This window comes from Silurus meridionalis, chromosome 12, assembly GCF_014805685.1.
Source record: "Silurus meridionalis isolate SWU-2019-XX chromosome 12, ASM1480568v1, whole genome shotgun sequence".
Taxonomy (NCBI): domain Eukaryota; kingdom Metazoa; phylum Chordata; class Actinopteri; order Siluriformes; family Siluridae; genus Silurus; species Silurus meridionalis.
The window spans coordinates 4,598,042-4,619,575 of record NC_060895.1 but is presented as its reverse complement, the minus strand read 5'-3'; the positions used below and the strand labels follow the sequence as shown (position 1 = coordinate 4,619,575).

General features: G+C 37.7%; 1 protein-coding gene across 2 annotated transcripts in view; it reads right to left on the bottom strand.

Moving 5' to 3' along the window:
* The window catches only part of zgc:172282 (leucine-rich repeat and fibronectin type III domain-containing protein 1-like protein), a 110,810-nt gene that overhangs the window by 22,002 nt on the left and 67,274 nt on the right, over positions 1 to 21,534 (bottom strand). The window contains exons 3-4 of one of the 2 annotated variants that reach the window (XM_046863639.1): positions 9,549 to 10,958; positions 5,984 to 6,615 (exon numbers count right to left, since the gene is read on the bottom strand). In XM_046863639.1, the coding sequence (XP_046719595.1) occupies positions 5,984 to 6,615; positions 9,549 to 10,939 (2,023 nt within the window). In that variant the 5' untranslated portion in view covers positions 10,940 to 10,958. The remainder of the gene's footprint in view (positions 1 to 5,983; positions 6,616 to 9,548; positions 10,959 to 21,534) is intronic. The other variant, XM_046863640.1, reaches the window with a different exon arrangement.

Here is a 21,534-nt window from a genome sequence, read left to right as displayed (position 1 = left end):
GGCACTATTTTTCTGTTTTGTGTATTTATCATTTACTGTCTTGTGTGGTCTTACACTGTCTGTCTTGCACTGTTTGCACCAGGTTGCACACGATGCACTTTATGTGGCGAGGACACTTACTAGTCTTTAGCTCTGTGTTTTCTGTTATGTAGCTTTATGTTGTAAATGTAACACCAGGGTTTTGGAGGAACGTCGTTTCATTTCACTGTGTACTGCGTCAGCTATATATGGTTGAAATGACAATAAAAGCTTCTAGACTTGACTCATTGGACAAAAGACCTGTCATTCAAGATATACAGTTAGTACAAAAGGCAGGAGAAAGTTAGCACGTGTGTTTAAAATTGTAAACATATTTAAAGTTGCACAACAGGGAAAAACATGTACGTATTAGTGGTTTAAAGTAAACGCAGAACTGCACATATGTACAAAAAAATTAAGTTATAAGATACAAAATTGTCCAAAATAATGACATATGTCTTGTCCAATGAGCAGTATTTTATTCACAACCTATACCTAAAATTTCCCGGTTTGTCTGAATTGTTATTGTGTTTCTGATTTGTTATGCTGTTTTCAAATTTGTAATTTTGTTTTCTAATTTGTTACTGTGTTTTCAGATTTGTTAATCTGTTTTTGGATTTGTTATTTTGTTTTGTACTTCTTGGCCATCGTATATTCGGCAGTATATTGTTCCAGAGGCAGGATCATCGCAGCATCATGGATGATTGCATTCGCTTTTACTTTGATCAGGGACTCACTTAAACTGAAATAGCTCTGAATAACTGTTAACAATGAGAAAACAATTAGGAAAAGAAATATTATAATGCATGGTCTCTTAGAACATCTGTATTCAGAAGAGAGTATTTTTTGTCTTATTAATTTTGAGAAAGATATCAGAGAGCCCAGCAATGACTGTGTATTATAGATACTATAAGGTAAGCTAAAGCAGAATAACACATGAATTCTAAATTAATAAAATCTTTAAGATAGTGTTAATTGTAAATTACATTTAATAGACTAATGTATCACACCAGCCTGGATTAGATGAGCTGACGTGATATTCTTACATACAGTATAAAAGCTCATTTCTATCAGATCTTCAACACCACAGTGAGAAACTTTCTTTGATTTAACACCTTACAAACTCTCCTGCTGAGAGAGAAGATTGGGTCACTGGGTCACTGACTACCTGTCTGGCAAACCCCAAGTTGGGTGACTGGAAACGTTAATGTATGACAGCTGCTGGGCAGCACTGGACAAGCACAGGAAATGGCATTTTCCCCCTTCCTCTTCACTCTGTACACCACAGGCATATCTTTCAAAAATGTTCAGATGACTCTAGGGTGATTGGCCAAATCAGTAATTGTAGTGGACAAGAGAAAGAATATCACAACCAACCCCATTACAGTAATCGGTCAGGACATTGAGCTGGTTGACACCTACAGAAACCTTGACAACAGGCTGGACTGGAAGGTCAATGCAAAAGCTGGGAACTGGAAAATAAGCAGAATAAATGCATGTCCCATTAAAGGGACATACAGGACCATTCAAATGTGTGTGTCTTGTATTGGAGCAGTTAAAATTTGGTGCTTTAAGTACAATTCTCTCATACCGACTTCTGGATGTTCAACATGGCACCTCATTTCAAAGAAACTCTGAGTATTTGAGAATTAGAACTGTTGCTCGCCACAAAGATGGCCTCAGCTATTAGAAGATCAGTAACAGCCTGAAACTGAGTTACAGTACAGGGGGCAGGGTCATACAGAGTGTAACTGGACTGTGAAGAGAGCCTGAGATTTGACAGACTAACACTAGATTTTAAAAGCTTTTAGATGTAATAATGATTCAGAGTTTTACGAATTTTATTTTTTTTTTTTAATTGCATCAGTTTATCCAAGTCAGGTTTCACTCGGAACAGGCCTTGCAAGGGTCCATCAAAAAAGTTGAGTCCTTGTGTGGTGTCATGCCTGCAGTCAATAATGGTGTTGGTAGCATCATGTTCTGGGGGCTGTAAAAGTGCTGCTGGTACTGGGAAGCTCTGGTTCATTGAGGGAAACATAGATTCCAACATGTACAGAACATGTACAAGCCTCGTTTAAAAAACTGGGCCCCAAATACGCTGCAAAGATGACAACTGCCTTGTGGAGGAAGCTGAAGGTGAAGGTAATAGAGTAGCCAAGTATGTCTCCAGACCTGAACCCTATTGAGCACCTGTGGGGCATCCTCAAGCAAAAGGTAGAGAAGCGCCACGTGTCTAACTCCTTGGAAGAGTGGAAGAGGATCCCAGCAACAACCTGTGCAGCTCTTGTGAATTCCATGCCCAGAAGGATTAAGGCAGTGCTACATAACAATGGCACTCACACAAGATATTGACACTTTGAATACAGTTCTGACATGTTCACATAGGGTGTACTCCCTTTTGTTGCCAGTTATTTAGACAATAATGGCTAAATTAGAGTTTACTTCAATGCCTTGCTTTCTAACTGTTTTCCCTCCCAACAGTCTTATTCCATGTCTACTCTAATACATTTTCATTTGAAAATGCATATTGTTTTCTCCATTCTGTCCTTCTGTCCTCACTGAGACAGCATTTTTAGTCAACGAAAAGGCAGCTTTTTGAAAACGCTCGCCAAAGCAGATAACTGAGGACAGTAAAAACAGAGGCTCTCGAAAATGATGACACATTTTTAGTCATGTGACCATGCCTTCCCTGGACATTGCCAGTGTGCCAAGTGTGAACACATAGATTTTTTGAAGAAAATGGATTATATCTGGATATCTGGATTAGTTTAGATGTAACTGTAGTCTGTTACCTAAAGGACCACTAACAGTATTTTTTGATGGAAACTTCTAAGTAGTTTTGTACGCCACTCTGGATAAGTGAGTGTGCCAAATGCCATATTGTAAAGTAAATGTAAATAAAAAGAGGACACTAATGACCTCACATTCTGGATAATAAACAGTAACCCCCTCTATGACCTACAGAGCTCCTTTAGTAGAAGATTAATTAAGCTCTGTGGTTCAGGAGGTTGTTTGTATCATCAGCCAGGATGGTACGAGCCCATTGGACAATTGTTGCGCAGACACTTTCATTCAATTTTCTGTTTTCACGTTTTTATTTGACACTGTTTACACCACTGTGAATTGAATTTCAATTCAAGTGCTTGTATCGACACGGTTCACACCCCACTGCACCTCCACATCACACTCTTACACTGTATGAAGAAAACCACTGTGTAAAACTGTAATGCAATAAGAATGAGGAAAAAAATCGAACATTAAAAAAACTCAACCTTCCTGGTAATCCAAAATTATTGACAAATATTTTAAATTTTCAAATTATTTCCAATTATTCCTTTGTATTGCTTAGAATTCATTCGAATAAATGTAGTCACAATAAAACATAGTACCCTGAAGGCCATCCACTGCAGCTGAGGAAGGTTCCACATGAACAGCCATAAAGATCCATGAGTTGCTGTGGAGGTTTAAACTCAGGAAAAGGGAGGATGGATTTGGACTACGAATAATAGATAAAATTGACATAAACTGTTTTTTTTGTTCAAGGGTCCGTCAGTTAATTTCAGCACAGTGAAATTCTTGCTTTGCATATCCTTGCATTAGGAAGCTGGGGTCAGAGCACAGGGTCAGCTATGATACAGCACCCTTGGGGCACCGAGGGTTAAGGGCCTTGCCCATGGGCACCAAGAGTGGCAGATGGTGATACCAGGTCTTGAGAGCCAAACCTCTGTTCAGTAATCCGGAACCTTTTCCACTGAGCTATCATCTCCCAACAAGTGTTCATCATTCAAATGTCTAACAGTCAACAAACCTACCTATGATAAAACTATAATAAATGGACATTTGGTGTGAACTATATATTTTTGTAATATATTTTTCCTTATACCATCTCAGCGAGTTTTCTTTGCTCTAGTGTCCACTGGCTCAATCCTATATTAGGGACTAATTAGGGACAGCGTATGTCGTTAAAAGCGCTATACAAATAAAACTGAATTGGATTGAATAGAATGTAATGCCACAGTAGAGCCAGTGGGGGCATCAGCACACTTAGGACAACACCATAAACTGTTTCCAGGCCCAGGCCCAGTTCTTGTTTATAACACACACAAAAAATAGACTGAGCCATCAGACTAAATTTAGAAATTATGCATGAAGTTTATGTTTCAATTGAATTGAATTGAATTGAATTCAATTTTATTTCCATAGTGCTTTTAACAATGGACATTGTTCATTGTCTTGAAGCAGCTGCACAGAATGGAAGAATGGAAGAAAAAGTGCACTTATTTGTTAAAGTATGTGTATTTATGGCTGATGAGCAAGTCTGGGGTAATTGTGGCATGGAAAAACTCCCTTTGATGGCATGAGGAAGAAACTTTGAGAGGAACCAGACAGAACTATCCTCGACTGGGGACGCCAAGAGTGTGATTATAAATCATTAAAACATTACAAACACCGGAGAGGAAGAAATATCATGAGTACTGGAGAGTGTGATTGTAAGTAATGTCCTTTCTACAGTCACTTTCATGAAGGGTCTGTGCTCAGGGTCTCTCTCTCTCTCTCTCTCTCTCTCTGACAGAATATTACTAATGGTGGATACAAGAGAGAAATAGAAAAGAAAAAACAAACTACTAGTTTTACTTAGAACAGTAAAGAATGCATTCTGCAGAAAGCAGAAGTCTCTTTCAAAACAGAACAAGCGGTTCATGTTAAAGCTTCTTATCACACTGCTTTCAAAACCCTGGTTTTATTTTTTTTTCCTCATTGTATTGTAGTTTTTATACTTGTCTGCTGAATTGCTGGCTGAATTCCTTTTTTATTTTGATTTATCATTTTTTTTCCGTTGTGACGATGTTGAAGGGTGACGTGATTTTACTGCTGAAACAAAGAAGTAGAATAGTCCTTATTTATCACATTTTTGGTAATTGCATCTTCAATTAATGATCGGTATGAGCAACAGGGAATAATGATTACATTAGTTTTGCATTAGAGGGTAAATTCAGTATGTTTCAATGTTTTTTGTTTTTTTGTACCGAACTGAATTATTCAATAAATAATAAAATATATGATCATTATTTACACTAATGAAATCTGAACAGTTATTTTAATGTGTTATATATAAAATATGTTTAAGTAATTGTGGGAATTTCATACAGACCAATGCTACACATTATAAGGTATTGTGTAAACTCTAAGTATGTATGTTACATGTTAATGTATTTATAACGCATTATGAATATTAGATTAATGTAATTAGACAGGTTATACAGGTTATACAGGTTATACGCAATAATAACATTGACCACTACACTATTATACACTACTGCATTATTAATGCATATAATGTTATCTTGTGCATTTTTGCACAGCCAGAAATATTCTTATAATATAATTCAAACAGGAAGGAAGCGTTATAGAAAAACTACTTCAGACGTTTTAGGATGTTTGGATCTATTGTGAAATCTAATCAGTTTATTTAGATTAGTAATGATTCCATAAAAAACCTACCAACAGTCAGCCTTCTATCGTGCTAATGAGAAACCTCCCTGAACAAATGAAGGTACAGACGAGCAGGAGATGGACAGACAACCCGAAATCATGCTACCTCTTAAACATAGCATTATAATAAAATTATATGCTTTACATATTTAATAAAGAACATTCTTCATTATTATTATTTTTACTCTAATTTAACCTTTATATGTTCTGACAGAATGGCACAGTCTGATTTTGATAGAAACTGTGTTGCAAGCTCGCTCTTCTGCACCAAGAGATTGTGATTAAATGGACTACAGCGACCTCATCAATTTAGTCCCATTTATAGCCAATTCATCCAGAAACAGCAATTACCTGTTTGGAGCCACTTATCTCTGAACACGAGTGATTGCTTAGAGAATCCTTGGGCTATCACCATTTTGTTCAGGGTTTAAAAGTAAAAGTTAGCGACGCAATTTCATTATCTTTGACTTACTTCCTTCGACAGTTGCGGTCCCGTCAATGGTGGAGAGTGAAGGTTGACCTTTTTGCTCTAGGCATGTCCTGGAGAGGCGTTTTTGCAAGGGTAAAACACTGCCCTCGCTGCTCGCCTCAGAGTTCTGCATTCCCTTTTCGCAATCCATCACTAAAGCCATGGTAATGCAGTCTTTTAGAGAGGAAGTCGTGACTCTTGCACCTCCCCCAAACCCTGATCCTTGGTCCTCCTGCCCCTCCATGACTTTGGAGCCTGAGCATGAAACCTGCCCAGAAACCTGACCGCCTGCATTGCTTTGTGAACGGACCTTGCTCTTGGCAAGTCCTTTGCCGGCTTTGGGTCCCTGCTGGTTGTACACTTTGTAGCGAATCATGAGGATGATGATGAAGACCAGCACGGATGCCACAATAATGCCGCCGATGATGATGATTATAGTGCCACCCAAGAAGTGGCTGCGCAGCACGTGGCACTGGGTGTACTCGGCATGTGTGACGAAGGAGACACAGCCCACCTGCCTCGTGGCGGTCAGCGAGGTTATGCCATCCTCGTATACAGCCAGCACACACAGGTCGTACTCACGCCCAGATGCCAGATCTCTCACCAGAAAATCCTGATTTGTAGATGGGATCATCCTACAGTAAAAGAAATTGTGTTTATTTACCGCTAAAGTTTTTGAATGAGCAGCAAATATGGACATAAATCGACAAAGAAAGGCGTTTATACAAAATCATTGATGTCTTTTAAAAAAAATTCGTGAAACCTGATAAAATAAATGTTGCACCTAATAACTAGTTTTCTAACCAGAGAACAGAGAGCAGATTATTACATCTCTTCTTACAAAACCCATGACTTTTTTATTATAACATTTTCTCTCAAAAACTGCTTATCGACGCAGCTAAAGAATACTTAAAGCCAAGTGCAAACATAATGTCATCCTTGATTTATTAAATTGCTGTCATTTTTCAAACAAAGGTGTAAATTGGTTAGTAATTGGACCCATGAGCAACACAGAAGTGTGGCGCACTGAGCCAAAAAAAAAAAAAAGGACCCTTAAAATCACATTTTCAGTATTACACAGTTTATTGGAAAATTATTTGCTACAACAAGCCTCTTCCAGATTGCTTCATTGAAGCTGTTTCTCGGGGTAACTCCCAAAATAACTATTTAAACCTCAAATCTATTTTCTTATGACCACACATTTTCACATGCAAAATAAGGAGCGTTTATGGAGATGGCTCCCATTAAATGGTCTAGAGGCTCTTGACCACTGCTCTTGAGCATTATTCACAGACTAAACGGTTGTGAGGAATTTATGCATAATGCATAACCTATAATAAACTTCGATAAAATAATATATGTGAAATATACAATATTTCTCAGGCCAATAAATACATCTCGAGATATATTTCAGGTTAATACACTTGTCCGGTTAGCCAATAATGTAGCAGCAGGACAGTGCATGAATAATACAGGCAAAGGTCAATAGCTGAACTGAACTAAAGTTCAGTTTCACCTTAAGCCTCTTAAGATATGCTGACTTCTCTTTTTCTTCACTTGTCCAGGTTTGAAGAGCCTGTGGTGACTGTAGTCTCACATTCCTGTCCTTAGCTTGAACCCGATGCCATTCTCTGACTTTGTAGACCATCTACCTCAAGATTCAACATAAGAGGTGCTTATCACAGCTTGTTTTTTTCCATTCAGCCTCCTAAACTGCCACTCATTGGATTGTTTTTTGTTGCACTATTCTGTGTAAACCGTAAAGACATCTGTGTGTCTGGGGATTCCAGGTGCTATCTGAAATAGAAAAACCTGACCATGCCACAATCTAACATGACAAGGCCAATGTCAGTGAGAGAGGTTTCCAATTTAAATGTTTGATGTGAACATCTGCATGCTGTAACCTATAGCTGCATCATTTTCTTCATTGTGCTGCTCCTGCAAATCTCATGAACCCATATTTTATATAAAATATACACAAAAAAAAGTCATTTTAAAATTGATGCCTGATACAAGTGTCAGAAACTTGAGACGAGGCAACAAAAGTAAGTGGTTTTAAAATTTAATTAGTTGGAGAAATATTTTGCAAATAATTACTATATTTTCCGGACTATAAGCCGCTACTTTTTTCCCCACTCTTTGAACCCAGTGGCTTAAACAACTAAGCGGCTAATTTATGTATTTTTCCTGGGGTTTTCCCGGTTTCACAAACTTCAAGCCAAAAAACTGAGCCCCATAACATTAGTCATGAGTATTAAATTGCCGAATGGGTTCAGGTGAACCAATGAAATTCTTTATATTAAATCAGATGCGCTCCCACTGAATCGGGCCGCACCACATCATAAATATGGACGATGTTCCTCTGATGTTTGACCTGCCGCTCACTCGGACTGTCTACAGGAAATGCAAATCATTCGTCACGCTGAAAACAACCGGGCATGAAAACACACTTCACCTGTGTTCTGAGCTGCACGGCATCGGGAGAAAAGCTTCACCGATGGTGATTTTTAAACGCACGACGATGCCAAAAGATAAACTACCAAGAGAAATTGTTGTGAAAGGAAGGAGGAAGACAGTGAACAATGACTTTCTTGGTAGGCTACTGTTTAGATACAAGCCGTGTAACAGACACTGTCTTTCATTAAAGTCTGTGTAAAGTTCATTATTTTCACTGTAGGCTTATAGACAGGTGCGGCTTATTTATGTTCAAAATAAAACTCTTTGTAAAATTCAGTGGGTTCGGCTTATATTTGGGTGCGTTTAATAGTCCGGAAATTACGGTAGCTAAATTGGCAACATGTCAATAAGATGGGTGTGTATAAACACTGTATCTTAGAGAGGCAGAGTCTCTTAGAGGTAAAGGTGGAAAAAAAAAAATTTGACTAAAAATTGCAGAACAAATCCAGAATAAATGTTCCTTAATATAAATTGCTGAACAGTTAAATATCTCATCATATACAGTACATAATATTATCCAAAGTTTCACAAATTCTAAAGAAATCTTTGTGCACAAAGAACAAGGGCGAAAATCAATATTGGGACCCCGTGATCTTTAGGCCCTCAGGCAGCACAGAAATAAAAACGGTTATGATTCTGGGATGGAAATCACTGCATCGGCTCATTAACACTTCCAGAAATCTTTTTTTTTTTTTTGTGAACCCAGTTTGCCATGTCATTCACGAATGCAGGTTAAAGCTCTATTTTACAAAAGAACAAGGCATGCGTGAACATGATCCAGAAAACTGAGGCAATTTTTTATATACATTTTTTCCTTAAAATGGTACATATTCAATTTTTTTTTAAATTGTGAATTAAATATGGATTTCTGAGATTTGCAAATCATTGCGTTCTGTTTTTATGTACATTTTACACAGTGTCTTGTGAAACTTTTTTGGAATTGGGCTTGTAGATATTTCTGTGCAGCTGTGAAACAATACAGTTTAAGAAGCGATCCCAATAAACGGACCTGAATTGAAATGAACTGTATGTGGACTATGATGGAAATCACACCAATCAGTTTGAAAAATAAGAATGTATCAATAAATTGTTATGCCTGAGTAATAACTACCCCTTGCTGTACCTGTAGACCAGGGTGTCATCTACTGAGCTGTTGTATTGTATCTGGAACATCCTAATACTCGGGAAATGCTGCTGTGATGGCCATCTAATAAGAGCCGAGTTTGCGGTTAGCTCGGCCAGTATTGTTGTCTTCTCTTGCATCCTTGTGTCATTACTATAGGAAGAGCTGGACTTAGCAGATGTTAAGATATCCGATGGTCCTGGATCAGGCTCTTGGATGCGATTAGTGCTGTTGGCCATGTGAGGAAGTGGGGTCACCACAAGTTCTACAGTCCCCGTGGACTCCCCAGCGGCATTAGAGGCAATACAGCTGAACACTCCCATATCTTTCAAGGAGGTGATGTTTATGTCAAGGCTGCCGTTGCTGAAGGTGAGAGTGCGAGATGTGTTTGAGATTAAACGCCCTTCGGGAGATATCCAGTGGACCTCTGGCTCCGGGTCACCATTGGCTTTACATTTTAAGCTGGCTGGCTGACCTTCCATAGCAAAGGTCTTGAAAGACCTTCTTGTAATAACAGGCGGCTCACAGATGAACTCTTCTTCAGGAATTGTCCAAAAGTATTTTGCTGTAAGATCTGGCGGTGTGGCACATGTTTCCAAGTCATCTTCTCTTGTAAGCCGTCTTAGCCAAAGCAGCTCGCAGTTACAATGAAGCGGGTTTCCTCCAAAGCTTAGAACAAGCGAGGTCAGTGGAGACCCCTTGGACTTAGCATAAACCGGGATCCTAAGAAACAATGGATCAGGCGGAATTTTTTTCAGTTTATTTGAGGTCATATCAAGACGCGCAAGCTTGTGTAGGTTGGAAAACACTCCTAAAGGGACATGCTCTATTAGGTTATGGTCCATATTAAGTGTGTTTACATTAGTAAGCCTTCCAATGGTTTCCCAAGGAATGTCCACCAGATTATTGTACGACAGATCCAAGTCTTCGAGAGTCCCCAGGAAGTCATCAAAAGCATGCGGAGAAATGTTATGGAGCTGATTGTTGGCTAGAATGAGGTGCCGTAGGTTGGTTAGACCCTGGAAGTGGTCATCCGTGACCACACTAAGCCGGTTGCTGTCCAGATGCAACGCCCGCAACCGCTTAAGATCGGCAAAGGTATGAGGCATGATCTGGCTGATGGTGTTCCTTGACAGTGTCAGGTGCAGGAGACTTGTCATGTTGGTAAAGTCCCTCCTCCTTACCGCTGTGATGAAATTCTCAGTGAGTCGAAGCTCTACTGTCCGACGATCGATTACTGTAGGTACAAAGAGCAGACCCGTCTTGGCACAAAGAATTGCAAGCGATGGAGACAGGTTTTGGCACATGCAGCGCTTGGGACAGAGATGTCCGGAGGTAGAAACAACCAGTATTATCAGAGAGATGATGAGCCACTCCATTCCTTAGAATTTTAGGAAACTGCAACACAAACAGACACACAAATATGAGAACATTGTTGCCTTCAGGTCATATAGAATCCTATTTCTGAACCTTAAATCATTCAATATTGTAAGATAAAATATACAGTATATTATAGGAATGTAAAATTTTGGTATATATATATATGATATTTGATACAATACAATGTTGTCTTATTTTATATATATATATATATATATATATATATATATATATATATATATATATATATATATAATTACATCTATTAATTAATAAGGTGGTAGCTCAGTGCAGCACAGTAACTGATGGGTTACTGATTGGAAGGTCGGGGGTTCAAGCCCCAGTATCGCCAAGCTGCCACTCTTTGCTCCAGGAGTGCTGTAACATGGCTGGAATATGAAAAGAAAGTGTTTCACTGTGCTGTTTCACATGTGACAATCATCTTTTATAAAAAATAAATAAATCAATAAATAAATAATAAAAAAAAATTTCTAGTGTTTGCAAAATGTTTGGTACAGTATGACTCCTAGGGTGGAGCGTCTTAAGCATAGACCTTTTTACTTTTGCATTCTGCTGTTACTTAGGAGTGCTGTCACAGCCACGTCGCCTTTTTAGCCCTTGACATGATTTTGATTCCTCCGTTCTCCTCTATTGAGTAAAGTCTCATATCTACAGTTATGGACTCCCCAAACGCCTCAGAGATTTTTTGAGCTGGACTGAATCAGCCAGGCAGGGCTGTCGGAGTGTCAGAGATTTTGCTGTGCATGCGTGTGTGTGTGTTTGTGTGATGCTTTGTTTTTTCATCTAGTTCTACCATCTGAGACAAATGGGTGATGTCAGTGCAGATGCATGGACATGTTTGTGGAATTAGTGCCAGCGTGTGGTTTTCTGGCACAATCAGTGCCTACATGCTGCTGACCGAAACTGTTTTTTATTTATTTTATTATTTTTTTAAGGCAAATGCACTAGCTCTTCGCCTCACGGAGAAAGAAAGGTAAAAGTGGTTTTCTTGCTTTACAACCCGACAGGGAGGTTTCCGTCAGAATTTATGGCATGTTCGGATTTGTTTGTTTCTGGACTGAATATATTTAAACAATAGTTTCGGCAGTTGCGTGAGAAATACACATGACTCCATGCTGAGGCAGGTTTTTCTTAGGTGTGACTCTAACCTTGAATTAAGTTTATCTTGTGCAGCAATGGCTCAAAAAACATTTTCACAATATAAATATGAAAAAAAAACCCTCCAAAAACCGTTGCATATTGTGACATAAAATATCTCATGAAATAGTTGTTTTTATAAATCATCTCTGTAGAGGCCATTTGGTGTACACTGTGCTTGTCTAATGCTTGTTTTAAGGACCATCTTATATAATGTATGGCAGCTTGGTTATTACAATAACATTAGGAACGCCTCCAATGTCAATTTAGAGTGAGCTATAACCATAGCAGCTTATCCAGTTAGATCAGTGGACTCATTAGTGGTACAAGCTAATGGCAGTGTGTGCATAAGCTCATGCTGTGCACATGCTGTAAGAGTGCTAACATGCTGGTTTGTTAAGGATATAACATGCTGGCAAGTGTAAGTTGTATCTTTTATACTGTGGCATGTGTACATCTGGCCTTTAAAGAGATGCACAAAGATGCTATAGACAGTTTTTTTAACTATGCAATAAGTGTGATGTTAATACAGATTAAAAGCCATGTTTGGATGACTCACATGCCATTGCCAAAGCCTGGAGTAATCACTCTGAGGGAGCTACCTCTGGTGCTGAACTTGCCTTTAATGCAGAGCTGCAGCAGGCATTAAAAGTTTAAGAAACAAACCAAAAATATGAGGCATGAATAATCCAAACTGTCCCTTCATTCATGCTGAGTTGGGATTTAACATTTTTTTTTTGCAATAGCATTTACACAAGATGATGCTTATTGGCCTTTCTTCAGTACAGAGAATGGTCACAAAGTGTAGGAGTGACGCCTCGAGCCTGTGCAATGCCTGGGTCTGTGAGTAATCCTCTACTCGGATGACTGGCTGCAAGTCATGAGCCAGACAGAGCTCCTGATATCACATGTGAAAGCTCGGCAAACAGGGCAGGTCATCAGCATGAAGCTTGAATCATGAGCCACGTGAGTCTTTCTGACATTTTCTATATCTGGCGAGAATGTTGGCAGCTGAAACACCAGTAGTGATGCTGAAAATGTTGCACCACACACCATTCCAGCTGTTAGTCGATCAGGTGCTTTTTTCTCTTGAGATATGTCCCTGCAACAAGGGCCACAGTAGAAACAGGTGTCGACTGGGGCACATGGGTTGACAAGAATGACCAAGGGGGGTAGCACTGACGTAGTAAAGACCTTTTATAGTTTACTCAGATCGATTCAAGAACATATGGTACTACTGTTACTCGCTTCATTCTAAAGGAAATTGTCCTAATGGACCTCACTCTCTTCACACCTTGGTGAATAGCCAACGATATGCTACATTAAAGATACATATAAAGCAGCAACCGACGCAATGCGATACAATTCACCCCATTACGATGCTGTGTGATCCGATTTCAATTCGATTCACAATGCGATTTAATGCAATACGTTGCAATGGAAAAAATATGATGCTATGCAATTCAATATGGTACAAATAGTTTGCTTTTATTACTTTGGTTCAGACAGACAGCAAATCATGCATTTACTTAAGTGCTTTCTGACTTCTAATACATGGCCCTTTCACAAACAGGACTTTGTAGTGCAAAAAAAAGAAACAAAACCAATTGTTCTTTTTTGTTTTGTCTCCAGGAAAATGTAGCTCTACCTCTGCCATGCGACTCTCAGGACGCGTCTCAGCTTCCGTAGTGGTGTTCAGTTCAGCGACGAGAAATCGATCTACTTCAATCAAACTTCAGGCCTTCTATCTATCTATGTATCTATCTATCTATACTGTATATATATATATATATATATATATATATATATATATATATATATATATATATATTAAATTCAATTTTTCCAATTTCTTTTTATCTACTCTGAATACATTTACTGCAGCTTGTGAGTCTTAACCCCAGGCTCTGGAAATGGAGACATTAGAATTAAGGACATTTCTTTCACCACATCAAATTTCCACAGGATCTTCTCACTCCATGAAGCAACACAAGCCATTGTCTATTGTAACTCGTCTTTCAGCATGATTTAAGTTTGAAATTAATTATTAAGAAAGATTTTAAAAAGATTTAAGTGCACCTTTAATTAAATGTGGGTGCAGTTGATAGCATGGATTACACTGGGAAAGCATTTCCTTCAAACTGCCTGTTCACCCTGAGCGTCAGAAAATTTGTGTCTGGGTGATGTCGTAATTGCACCATGCCATATGGCTAGCATGACACGGCTCGGGGATAAAGAGTTTTTCTAGAATGCATTTTACATTATTTACTCTTTAGATAGCTGCCTTTAATAATGCATAATTAGTTGAGACATAATGATTTCACCATTTTTTATAAAAACAGTAAAAGAGCATGCCCAAATGAGTTCTAAGCAGAATAATGCGAGTGATGTTCTTCTTCTGCACTTTTCATTTTAAATGTCTTTCATGCATGAAGGAAAAGACTTTCCCCACACTTTCCACCGATTCAAATTAATTAGACGACTTAACCTCTTCCTTGGCACTCTTGTGTTTGCCAATTTCCTCTTCACGAAATTCTTAGTGCATTGTTATAATCCAGATATTAATAACCAAGGTTTCATTTGCACAATGTACATATTCATTAAAAAAATATCTATGTACATCCTTTGAAAAGGTTTGATGAATAATGTAAGTTTAGCCCAATATATCTATTCTACTTTAATAAAACTCCTGATAAAGAAAGTAAAACTGTATATGTACCATATCTGTGATGTAATGCACAAGTTAGGAGCAGCTCTGCATTCATAAAGTCACAGGAAGAGTCAGGAAGAGTCAGGAGCACATGTGCTGTCTCAGTGGACACTTCCACTCTTCCACTAATGCATGAGCATCAAGCAAGGCAGAAAAGTGCGACCAGAGGAGTATAATGATAAGAGGCACAGCATATCAGATGTAGATAAAGAGTCACAGAGGCTTAAAAATTCTCTGAAACAGTCTCTAGAATTGCAAATTATCTTGACACTGATAAAACTCTCTACTTCAGCAGCTTCAGATGCTTTTGCTGCATCAGATCCTTTCTGTGTTCTCGAGACAATTATTCAGAACTCCTACATTCGCACAAAAAAAATACAAACTGTATACATGGTTTTTCCTCACAACTGGCTGCAAAAGTTATACAGTGCAACTGCATCAGTCATTGTCAAAAGCAACAATCTGTCTGATTACTGGAAGAAAGACTTGGTTTTGACTACTTTTTCTTAAATTCACAGTCACTAGTCATTTCATGGTCCCTTCATCTGCATGAAGGTAAAGGCTTTTTAACACTAGCAAGCTAATGATGATGGGAAGCCACAGGCGTGCCTTTCATAACTGTGGAAATGTGCTATTAATCTCTATGGAAATCTGCATTCTATTAATGATGCAATAATGCAATTGCACTGTTTAAACAGCAGTAGCTCTCCAGTAACTTTCAAACAACACCAGCCCCACTCCTCTGCAATCCGCAATGGCCACTTGAGCTGACTCTGAAGCTCCAATTCTGGGTAAAATTATGTCTAAGGCACTGCTACTGAGCTCATTACGCTTTAACGATTCAATCCAATTTTTAAGATAAGATAAGATAAGATAAGATAAGATAAACCTTTATTCGTCACACAGTGGGGAAATTTCTTTGTTACAGCAGCAAGAAAAAAATAAAAAATAAATGCAAATATATAAAAGAATAGACAAATAGACATACTATAGTATACAAGTGTATACACAACACAATGTATAAATACAAATAAGGAAAAAGTACGTATTGCAGGTAATATTGCACACTGGTATTAATTATTACACAGTAAAACAGTCATAACAGTGTGTATTATGGTGAATGGTTCACTGGGAGCAGCTTTGATAGTAAATTCTTCTTTTGGAAGACATTATACCTTTCTTTCTTTCTTTCTTTCTTTCTTTCTTTCTTTCTTTCTTTCTTTCTTAAATTAGGAATCATAGGTGAAAAGTAACTCATTACATTTACTTGTTACTGTAATTGAGTAGCTTTTTTTTTAAGTCTGTAGTTCTACTTAAGTATGTTTTTGAGTACTGAGTTTGTTTGAAGTGTTGTACTAATCTACATTTTAAATCATATCTTTTACTGAGTACAAAATAAATAAATAAAAATAATGCAAGGAGGAAAAAAACGTGCCCCAGAAAACACTGCACTGATTGATTTATAGGCGGGAAAATGCGCTAAACTCACAAGAAAGGAAACTGAGGATGGACAGACAAGGCAGACGCCAGTGATGCAGACCCAGCCGAAAATGCCGTTTAATCGATATTTTTTTAATCCGCATGCTCACTGTCTGTTTGAGATTTCTCTCATTATCATAAATGATGTTATAAAGAGGACCCGACCCCGCTGTAAAAAAAAAACAACAACAACAAAAAAACAAGTAACTCTGTAAATTTTAAATAAGCTACTTTTTACTTTTACTTGAGTAGATTTTTAGACCAGTAACTTTACTTGTACTTAAGTATATTTAATTGAATATTAATTGAATACGTTTCCTACAAACAAAATACACGGTATTTATGATTCTAATGATAAATAGTCTCGCTTATGATTTTTCTTTACCCCAAATTATTTTTAATATTTGGAAAATAAATTGTCCAAAGTGTGTCATTAAACAGCTAGTGAACAAGAAATCTACAAAATGGGGATTTAAACTGTCCTGGCTGAGTAAATCTCTAATTTAAAATTGGATTTTTTTTCTGTCAAGGAAAAAGAGGCACCTGTACAGAGACGTAATAAGCCTGTTGGATGTCTCCCTGCTTGGAACTAGTTACCAATTAGGCATAAATGTGGAGAAGTTTTTTTTACACCAGTCCCTCTCTGTTCAAAGAATCGAGCCAACTACAAATTGGAGCCTGTGGCACTGTCGGACCAAACAGAAGCGGCTTTTCAAAAACAACTGCTAATGGCCTCCCAAAGAGAGCAGAGATTTCACTGTCGCATGAAGGGTAATGAGCAACCAGGGCGGCTGGAGTAGGAAGGACATTTCCATTCCAGCAGCTGTGCTGGATTACAACAAACACATGGAAGGAGGAGGGCTGTCAGATGCTCTTATAGACTACTACACTAAGTACATAAGCCCATTTTTTTCACCCTTAGCATTACTTGGACATTTCCATGGTGAATCCCTTACTACTGCACAAAAAAAAAGCCAAAAGCTAAAAATGATATACTGTATATTCTACAGTTACTTTAATACTGTACAGACTTATATATAAAGTGCAAAATATACTGTACGTAAGCATTCCTATAGTAACAATTAGTCCATAGTAGAACCGATGCAAATAGCCAGGCTTACAATTCATGTAAAATAGTACTGAACTTTAATACAAAAATAAAAATGTATCATAAAAATGTGCTAAATGAAATAATATCAACTATCAGTGCCGGTTAAATCGTCAAAATCGATGAATCGTTCGACCTCTAGTCTATAGGGTCGTAACTGGAGCTGTGTATATGCGCTGATATAGTAACATTTTCTATAAAGAGGTTTTATTGTAAAATGTATTAAAGGTGTCTCCAGTATTACTATGTTTTTCTGCCTTGAGAAAGGCTTCAGGACAGAGAACAAGAAAAGCTATTGTATTTTTATTAACTTCAAGAAGGATGAAAAAGAGAGTTTTCTGCCAGAATGGCACTTTAGCTGATCTAATGTAAGCGATCGCAGGAACTAACTGGAAAGTGATAGAGTATGATACGCTATAGTAAGAAAAAACGCAGACAGATTACAGTATATACTGTAGCAAGCATATGGCTAATACAATATGCGCACACACACAGTCTCAAATGTAGGTATACTTTATTTACTGATTCACTCCAGGTTAAAGAAATCACCACAGTGATTAGGAAGATCCTATTCAGTGGTGGAGGACAAAAGATTTAAGCAGAGATTCAGGCCTGTAAAAAACTAGCAATGTTTCATTTCGTTCATTCTAATGTGCAGCCTTTGTTTGGTTATATTCTGCTGTGTGAATGCATCACACAGAGACTGTCTTTCGGTTACTGTGTTTTTCTAATGAATGATTCAATCAACCAGAAATGGACGAACTTTATGGTTCATGGATTGTATGTTGAAACAAGTAAAATAATTGGACTACAGTGATATTTAAGATAACTGTTTTCTTACAAATGTGCTAAAACGGATATTGACCAGTCACAATGCTTAAGGAGAATATCCTTCACACAAGATGAGAGAAAACTGGAGCTTTTTTGGCAAGGCCTACTGTATGTTCACAGATGCAAAAATGAAAAGAAAAGAACACGATACCTACTGTGAAACCCGGAGGAGGCTCAATTATGTTTCGGGCTGCTTTATTTTTTTCTGCATCTGGCACATAGAGCCTTAAATCTGTGTGTTGCACAATGAAATAGAAAAACTCCCAAGCCATTTTGGAGTGCAACACACATATACACAGCTTTAGAAGGTTTAGTTCTCAGCTCATAGGTCCTTCAACAGGAGAATGACCCAAAACATACAGCTAAAAGCACTCAAAGCATTATGACGGAAAACAAAATAGTGGACTTTTTTGAAGTGGCCTGCTATGGAGCCCTGATCTAAATCCTATCCAACATCTTTGGACAGAGTTAAAACATGCAGACTGAAGAAAACAGTCTTCAAACCTGACCCAGGTGGAGCAGTTTGCTTATATAGAGTGCTTGCTAACAGGTTCCCAAGTCCCACTGGGAACTACAGAAATTGCTTGCTTGCAGTGATTGCCTCTAAAGGTTGTGCAATAAAATATTAGGTTCAGGGGTCCCATCATTGTTGTTCATGGCATTTAAATTTACAGGTAGTCCCTAAATTACAATGGAGAGGTGTCCCCATCGTAACTAAAAAAAATATTAAGTCGAGATATAATAAGTTAAGACATGGCTTTAGCCATATATGGGGTTGTATACTGTAATTAGTTAATAATTGAACAAATTACAGAACATCATTTAGCAAAACAGAGCAATTTACATTAACAAACATTACCGTAACTAATTAACTATACAGCATATATGTATGTGGCAGTGGGTGTGTGAGGGAGGGGATTTCGCAAGTGGAGGGCGGAGCATACGCTAACACATTTATTTCAAACCATCGTAATTCTGGTAATACCTGTATTATATTATTTAAAATTAGCAATTGAATCAATAATTAAAAAAAAAATTATTAAATTATATGATTTTAATAAATATGGAAAACAATGAAGTCTTTGATGAATTGCTTTCATCTATTTCAAGTTATAGCAAAGTAAATTGTGCGTTCCTCTTGGAGTGAGTTCCTCTTGTTCCCCCTACTTGAAGGGGTGCCAAACTTTATCCACAAATCTACATCGTTTTTTTCTTTTAAAAATTTCTGGTCATCTGCTAAAATCCACCGAGCATCATACAGCAGCTACTGACTATCTAAGCTCTTCTACATACATTCTACACTCATAGACACCTTACAGCATGGGTCTTCATCCCATTAGGGTCTGCGTTGGTACTGCAGGGGGTCGGTTAATTAATGTTGAATCACAAATCATTGTTTTTCAAAAGAATATACATGGGTAAAAACATCAAAGATAAAATATTTAATTATAAAAATATTATAATTATTACATAAGGTTATTTGGGTACATTAAGTTGAAGTTAAAGATGAAATTCATGTAAATGTGTAATAGTGCACCTGATAGTAAAAGGAAAACGTATGAAACTGCAAACATGTTGAATTAAATGACGCATGTACAACAACAACATAGTTCTAATTGTCTTAGCATAAAATAACTAGAATAGTGTGATTGGTTTCTCTTAATATCAGTAAATATATAATTTCTCATATATGTGGCTATGTTTGGCACATTTTATATCAGGGGGTCTCTGCCCCATGTCTCTTTCACCTAAGGGGTCCTTGACCTGAAAAACGTTGAAGACCCCTGACCTACGGTTCTTCATTGACACTGTGATGGACCGGCAAGAGAATACATATGTGTTCTATATTGTGGATGTTCAGCCTGAATAAATTCATTATAAAAAAATTAGAAATATAGAAATTATTTTGTATTAATATGCCGTGAGGTCCAGTTACCAGCGTGACACTAAAACTAAAACTATTTTTGGCTACTTTTTATTTAAGTACAGTCACACCCCGATCTACGACCACTCGACTTAGGACATTTTGGAGATACGACGGTCACCTCTGACGAAAAAAACAAAACAATACTAAAATGCACTGAATGGCTGTGGCATCATCAAGATTAAAACTCATAATCTCCCAATCATTTGTCAATTGTTCTATGCTGTGTATGTCTCTAAAATGTGGGCATACAGTACATTAGCACTTTCTGTGTTTCTTAGAACAGTATCAAAATTAAACAGTTTAAAAATAGATTCTGTTTACAGTCTTCATATGGAGTCCAGGCCATTATAATGACCCTCTATACTGTTCATGATGATATGCTTAGTCATTTCATTACAGCCAGCTCTCTGGTAAAGGATTTTAATTTGTTGTTTGCGCCTTATTGTCACAATGAAGTGGTGTCAAGGGGACACAACAGCAAGATGTGCATTCAGGAAACAATCCAATTTGCAAACCAGAATAGTCAATACAGTTAGAGATAAAACACTGCAAAGAACGATGGAAAAAAAAAAAGCAGACCAAATCAGAGATCATATAAACATAGATCTTGGTCAATATGTTCCTGTGATTTAGAGACGAGCGTGTTGTGGTGTTTAAAATTTGTAATTATTTTTTATTAAAAACAAGCATATTTATTGTAAAATAACAACTACAGCAATGTTCTGTTGTTCTAAATCATTTAGCCTAATTTTACTACTTTTGTCAAGTAGTCCTAGTATTTATTAGTGGCTCTCCAATAATTTGGTTACAAGTTATTCTCTGGATAACACATTAAAGGTAAAGGCTTTTTACTTTTTTACATATGTATTACAGCAGTAAATATCTGTCTTCGCATATCCCAGTGATGTTAGAAAGCAGGGGGTCAGCCATGACACAGCGCCCCTAGAGGACAAAGTGTTAAGGGCCTTGCTCAAGGACCCAAAAGTGTCAGCTTGGCAATACTGGGCCTTAAACCCCAAGACTGATCAGTAAACCAGGGTCTTAACTACTTAGCTACCACTTTCCTAAACACTCAAACATCATCCATCAATCTGTATTATTTCAATATACAGTGGAACCCGGTTATCTCGCCCTCGGTTACCTCGACAACCCTATTAAGTCGACGTTTTTGAAGTGGAACCGCTAAATTCTCGCTTTTTCTACGCATTTTTTATCGGTTATGTCGACTTTTTTTATGTCGCGGAACCCTAATATCTCGAGCACAAGGGGGGAAAAATTGGAAATGTTAATGTCAGTTATGTCGATCAGCACTGTGCAGCCGCAGAAGAACTCGCGAAAGTGGTGGAAAAATCAAACCTTACAGATACTACAGGTGTTTGTA